General features: G+C 35.1%; 1 protein-coding gene across 2 annotated transcripts in view; it reads right to left on the bottom strand.

Moving 5' to 3' along the window:
• Window positions 1-4,129: 4,129 nt before the first annotated feature.
• LOC115213832 overlaps window positions 4,130-7,578 on the bottom strand; it is a 78,465-nt gene continuing 75,016 nt past the window's right edge. For both annotated transcript variants that reach the window (XM_029782731.2, XM_036505092.1), the window contains exon 6: window positions 4,130-4,498. In XM_029782731.2, coding sequence (XP_029638591.1) covers window positions 4,464-4,498 — 35 coding nt within the window. In that variant the 3' untranslated portion in view covers window positions 4,130-4,463. The remainder of the gene's footprint in view (window positions 4,499-7,578) is intronic.

Genomic DNA, 7,578 nt, shown 5'->3' with positions numbered 1-7,578 from the left:
TATATAACACAGACACATGAACACTTATGTATATATACATATATATATATATATGCATGTATGTATATATATATATATATGTATATAAAACCAATAAGACATTTTTGGTGCCATAGATATAGTTATATACAGAGAGAGAAAGAGAGAGAGACGGAAGGAAGAAAGAGAGAGAAAGAGAGAAAGGAAAAAAGGAAGGAAAGAAACAGAAAGTGACAAATAGATGGGATGTGTAAACTCCACACACACACACACGCACACGCACACATGATTTATGATATCATATGATATTATATGATAATATATATATATATATGTATATAGGGCACCAAAAATCTTTTATTGTTTTATCGATGTTTTGCAACAAACATAGAATATAAAATATATTCCGGCAACAAAAATTATAAACGAAGTTAATTTGTGAAGATAAAGTTCAGATGTTAGCTGCAATATCATTTATTCACCATCAATAATTCCAAAACGTAATCAGAAACCTATTTGACACTGTTGGTATTAACCACGTTACTGGTACAATATCAATATCCGTCTTGCACATTTGCTACATATTGATGATTAGAGGTACGAAAGCCACACGGATAACGGATCGGATAATAATGGATGACCGTTCTGACGCCAATTCTTATTTCACTTAGAGACACAGCTTCATTCTTCACTATAACTTTTCTTGACTAAAAGCTTTATGCCAGCCATCGCTGTCCTGCTGCTGCTGCTGCTACTGCTGCTGCTGTTGTTGTTGATGATATTGTTGTTGGTAAGCTTTAGATTAGCCCGGATTAGATGGACCTGTGATCAAATGTCTAAAAAAGGCGGCGAGCTGGCAGAAACGTTAGCACGCCGGGCGAAATGCTACGCGGTATTTTGCCCGTCGTTACATTCTGAGTTCAAATTCCGCCGAAGTCGACTTTGCCTTTCATCCTTTCGGGGTCGATTAAATAAGTACCAGTTACGCACTGGGGTCGATATAATCGACTTAACACCTATGTCTGTCCTTGTTAGTCCTCTCTGTGTTTAGCCCCTTGTGGGTAGTAAAGAAATAGGTATTTCGCCCGTCACTACTTTCTGAGTTCAAATTCCGTCGAAGTCGACATTACCTTTCATTCTTTCGGGGTCAATGAATTAAGTACCAGTTGAGTACTGGTGTCGATATAATCGACTTGCTCCTTCCCCCAAAATTTCAGGCCTTGTGCCTATAGTAGAAAGGATCAAATGTCTAAAAGCTACGACCAGCAACTCCACGATTTTTTCTCAGGTTATTTTATCTGGGACGATATTGTTTTAGTTTTTAAGTTGTTAGAATGGGACTGAGATTTGATATCTATTTTTTGAGAATCGATCAGTGAAGTAAAGATTTATAAACGTTATAGTCAGAGGTAAGCTCCCAATAAATCAGAGGATTTTGATATCCGATTGCAATCTCTTTGTTTCACTTACCTCGATCTTTCTTATTTCACCGATCTTCCCTATTTCCCCTTTCCTTAAATTACAATCTTTGTAGCTCTCAAGATCGGTCATACTGAAAGGCTTTAAGACAGGTTGAGCTGTGATTATTGTATGAATCCTAAAATTGCTAGGGTTACCTGTCCATGTTATTCATCTCTTTTTATTGATTCCACTTTCAATGTCGCGATATTGTTTCCTTGTGTTTCGTATTTTTTGAGTGAGTTTGTTGACGTTGTCTACAGCTGCATCTTCTGTTGCTTAAAGCTTCAACTCGGATCTTATACAGCTTGTCCAAGGGTCATCTGAACACGTGGTATCCACCTCACATAGATCCTTTATAGTTTTAGGGGGCGATATTAGATTACTGAAAACATTTGACGAACTGGCTATTGTAATATCAAGATAAAACCCGAGAAGAAGACCGAGGGGCTTTTAAACAATGTTTCTGTGTTTTATACAATGTTTCTGTGTTTCATAGCTTTTTATGCTTAAGTTTAGCTACAACTTTTCCAAGAGCTTTTAGATTTACAGAATATTATACCCTTCAAGTTAGGAAACAAGGCCTTCAGTTTTTCTATAGAACTGCTGCTACTTAGAAGAAGAAAGAATCTTCTGTATGTATGTTCATTAAGTTGATTACAAATCTGCAGAGTATTTGAGAGGAACACGGCTGGAAGCAATAATGACTTCAAATTTTGGCACAAGGCCAGCAAATTTTAGAAGAGGAAGTTAATCAATTACTCGACCTCCAGTGTTCAACTGTAACTTATTTTACCGATTAAACGATGAAACGCAAAGTCGTCCTCGGTAGAATTTGAATTCAGAACGTAAAGAGCAGAAAGAAATGTCCCTAAGCGTTTTTTCCGGTGTACTCGCAGTTCAATCAGTTCGCCACCTTAGTTACAAGTAATAACAGCAGTCTGACAGAACCATACATCCTCCAGATCTATACTACCACTTTTTAGGGCGATATTGTGGAATGGTTCCTCGTTGCTACCTCAGTGTCCAACATTTTAATCTAATATCTATTAAAATACTCGTTAATTATATATCTACTATTTACAGATGTGAGTCATAATTATTAATAGCTGTGTGAACTGAACCAGGGCGAGTTGTATATCTGATATAAACATATATCAACGCTGGCGGAATGCTTTGAATAATCAGTCATTGAAACATTTAGTTTGATTTATTAGTGGCTCAACCTACTCGACTCAGAGAGATAAATGGCGAAGTCGATCATAAAAATTTAACCCATTTACCTATTTTTGACAAATTTCACGTTACATGTAATAAATCTGTAATTATCCAGAGATATTTACGGCTTGCATTTCTTAGTTTGAATTTCATTTTATAAACTTTAACATTAAAAGAGGACTCAGCGTCGCCATATTGTTGAAGCAAAAGAATGAAACCCTCAGCTGCTGCTAAATAATAGGTTTTAACTAAATGATCTTAACGACCTTAAAATTGAAACGGGGTATTATTTTGGTTTTCTTTTTTATCCCCCGCCATTTACACAAAATATTATGAGTCAATAAAGGAGCCTTTGCGTAGTTGCTAAATCAGTTAGAAACAGAAGCCAACCTTCTTTTAAATTACATTTTGTCGCTTTAAAACCGAAACTCACACGGGATAATATAGTCCTTTCAACAAGATTTTAGAATTATTGCTGCTGAATACATTGAGAGGCTGGAGTTATTTGTTGAGCCCTGGATAGATGAATATGCAGTGCAAGGTCCTAAGTGTTTCAACAAGCCTCTAAATGTTCTCATAAAGCCCATGTTACCCAAGAATTGATATTAAACAAAATTCATGATCCTGTAAAACTGAAATCATAACCTCTAGAAACTCAACAGACTGAAATCACATGATTACGTTTGGAGCGTCGTTGAAAGGGAGACTAATCGACATTCTCACTGTACTATAGCCTCACTGAAGATCACCACTGTTTCAGATGATGTCCGAAACGAATAACGAATTGTTTAAAGCAGGCGTGTTAACGATTCCAGTCCCGCATTGATGGAGTCATCGAAGCTGAAGGCTGATTCATTTATTAATCTTATGACAATACTAAGCGAGAATAGGCACAAATATTTAATAAAACACACTTAGATTTTTGCTATATTATTGTTTTTTTTATTGGAAAATATACCTTCAGTTATATCTTGCATTCTGTAAGCAGGTCTGTTAGATAAAGAATGGCCTGGAGCTAAACAAGTACCAAAATGGAAAGCCTGACAGTGTTATTGCTACGGACACTGCATTGCGCCGGGGTTAAGGAACGAACTAAAGATCTTTAAACCGGCTCTCTATTCTTTTACTTGTTTCAGTCATTTGACTGCGGCCATGCTGGAGTACTGCCTATCATTACATTTCAGCTGCGACTCCTCAATGAAGGGCTACTTTATATATTTTTCTTCTGAAATCTTCTTATTGATCAATTCCTCTATTGAATTGTACTTTCTTCACTGAGAGCTACTTTGTCGAAGATTATTATTGATAAGGATGCTGCTAGATGAAATTTTTTTTTTTGCCTAAAAAACAGAAAATAACTATATTTATCGAACATGATTAAAGAAATAAACCAAGCAACTAAACAACTAGATAAATAAAAAAAAATAACAATAAAAAACAAACGAACGAAAAGGCAAGAGATCTGCAGACAATATCAATTTAAGAATAGTTTATTGAGTTCTGATATTATTTCCAGTCAATCTCTTTAGTTGAGCTGTTTTTTGTTGTTGTAGGTGTTGTAGCATAAGAAGAAGAAGAAGAAGAAGAAGAAGAAGAAGAAGAAGAAGAAGAAGAAGAAGAAGAAGAAGAAGAAAAAAACAGGCTGGGAAACGGTTTACTTCGTAGTTACTGCTGCTGCTGCTGCTGCTGCTGCTTCTGTTGCAACTTGGTGAAGATGGTTGGTCATTTTATCGTGTTTATCTGCGTTAACAAGTGGTTTCACGAGATTGATGATGAGTGTCTTGCCATTGCCGAAGCGAAGGGACATCTTATCGATTCAGACAAACTTCTAGCTTTCCATTGTCTGGATTAAAAAGGATAGAATACCAGAATAATAATGATAATGATAAAGGTGGTCCGCTGCGAAGAGAAGAAACCCCAGCATCACAATTTCAATGCCATCTCACTTGTTCGGGCTTAGGTGGAAAATGTAGCATCTCAGAACCAAAGAACTGGGCTAACTTCAATGCAATGTAATGAAGACATACACACACACACATACACACACACACACACATACACACACACACACACACACATACACACACACACACGCACACACACACACACACACACGAACGCACACACACATTTTGATGTAGTTGACCAACAGAACACCTCTTTTATTAGTGATCTGCCATTCGATAGTGGCCATCCTGGGCCACCACCTTCAAGTATCTTTGTCCATCATATTGATCGTAAAGCTTGTTATAGTTTGTGCTTATTTTATCGATTTTGAGTTGGAGTTGATTTCTTTTACATAAAGTGTCGCAGCTCAGTACACCAGAAAATATAAACTCGAACACACACACACATGAACACACGCGACGAGATTCCACGTAGTTTCCGTCAAAAACATTCTATTCTCAAGGTAGTGGTTAACCCTATGCTATTTGGGAAGACTTGCCGAACAGCTGCATTGTAGGATCGAACTCAGAGCTATGAGGTTACGAAAAGAAATTCTTCACCACAAGATATATTAAAAGGAAACCTAATTCTGTTGACCAATTAGCCATTTTACCAAATTTATTCAGCTGTATTCTTGAGTTGCAGTGAAGTAAATCGATAGACTATTGTCCGGCCCATAAGGTTTCTGTAAGCCTACATTATGTATTACCACTGTTACATTGTGTTCATGATCAAGATTCTAAACTCTGAAATCATTCAGTACACTTAACTAGAAACAGATTATGATCGCTACACTTCTCTGCTCTGTTCATTAAGAACATTATAAATATGATAGGCATTTCGTTAACTTGAAATATTGATTTCAACATTTCCTGCTGTCTGTCACTTGAAGACGAATAGAACTTATCTGAGACGTCCAGATGCACTACGATGCACTAAATGAAAATGAGGTTTCATCTATTGGTTACGCGAGTCAACTTATATCCTTGTATAATGGTGAGTTCTGCAGAATTACATTTAAGTCCTCGATCGAGTTTCTTTTCACAAATAATGCCCTTGTCTTCTGGTTATATATGATATATTTGCTATCAATATTTCATACTAAAATAAGATGATGAACTGGCAGAATCGTTATCTCGACGGGAAAAATGCTTAGCAGCATTTCGTCCGTCTTTACATTTTGACTTTTCAAATTCTTCCCATGTCGACTTTGCCTTTCATCCTTTCGGAGTCGATAAAATAAGTACCAGTTGAGTACTAGGGTATATATAATTGACTTATCCCCTCCCCTGAAACTACTGGTCTAGTGTCAAAATTAGAAACCAATATTTCCTACTAAAGTTCTAACTTTAAAAAAAAAATTATGATAAAACTTAATTTTGTGCTTGGTTTGTCTCCATTTATTTTTGTAAAAATTAATTTCCTCGACTGAAAAACAACATTTATCATCAGCTTGTCAATATAAATTTACTTGCTTTAATTATGCAAAGTATATATTTGTTTTCATTATGTTTATAATGTTTGAAGTGAGTCAGTGAATCACAGAATTTGTTTTGTGCTGTTATATAATAGATTTAGATAATTGAAAATATCTAAGCTACACGCATAATTCATCTTAACGTTTTAGCCACTATACAGAATATTATTCACTCCAGTAATTAAACACCCATACGTCTAGATTGTAATTAAACACTCATACCTCTAGATTGGCAACAATATGTTTCAGTTTATTATAAGATAGGTGCATTGGTGGTCTCCTAGGTTTTCCAAATACCATTTTATTCTCAATGTTATCTTTACAAACACAATCCAAAAGATAGAACAACGGAATTTACTCTAGATTGTTTGAAGAGAGGCTTGTCTTTCCGATGATTTTTGCAAGGCACGAAACTTCAGATTTTAGATAAGAATATTGACTCTCTGGTTCTATTTAAGACAAACACATCGCGATGTGAATTGGCTTTGGCGAATTTCTCAATTGTCAGCTTAGTATTTCTCTATTTGAAACTCCTGTAAAATTCACTTTTTTTACTAAACATCTAACCACAAATAAGTTGCTGGATGATTCAAACTAAGCAGTAAATGATAACAAAACTAGCCTTAAGCAATGTCAGAGTTGGCTATTGGGGTAAGATACACCTTTCTATGATATCTACTGCTAATTTTTGTTTTGTTTTTACCTTAGACATTGTCAACTGACATTTCACATTTGATATGAATCATCGGCATTTTTGGTTTTGCTAACTCGGAACCATATCTGTAAAAATGTCTTAGCTTCAACATATTTTTAAAATCCAAGTGATGAGATATTTTTAAGAGAGCTCATTTTCTCCTCTTGGTTATAGAATATTCGATAGCAATATAATTGTGGCTAACAAAATTTACAATACATACCCGCTACCTGACTGAGCTATTCGATTTCATTGACGTTTCATGTAATTTCCAGTGATAGTATATAGTCTGGACCGATGTTTCCAATGGTTAAACAAATGATTCAATGTCTTTAATGTTATTTCCAGAAATACATTTGTTTGTGAAGATGCATAATGCATAGTTAATATGCTTCTCAAAAATCGAAGATTAAAGACAAAATAAACATCATTTTCATTTTTCGAATGATTATTTAGCATTAAGAAGAAATTGCCGCTATAAAATATCTAAACTCTAACAGTTCAACATAAAAGCCAAATCATTTTAAAGACTGTTATATTTTGAGATATATAAGCTAATTTTACATCGGAGTTTTAATAGCCTCTTGGGCAAAGAGAAAAATATGCTACGATGCGTTATATTAACCTTAAAATAGAAATAAACGTGTATTTAAGTAAGCCCAATCCTGGAAATATTAAGTTAGCTTTTCGTTTTATGTTAGAAAATGTGGCCTTAAAATTGCATACTATTTTTAATCTCCTAGATCCATAACAGTAAATTTGGCTATTAATCGCCGTGACCTAAGTAATAACGCTGCTGAATCAA

Source organism: Octopus sinensis, linkage group LG7 (assembly GCF_006345805.1).
Source record: "Octopus sinensis linkage group LG7, ASM634580v1, whole genome shotgun sequence".
Taxonomy (NCBI): Eukaryota; Metazoa; Mollusca; class Cephalopoda; order Octopoda; family Octopodidae; genus Octopus; species Octopus sinensis.
Note: the sequence above shows the minus strand (reverse complement) of the source record. Positions and strands in the feature narration are given on the sequence as shown.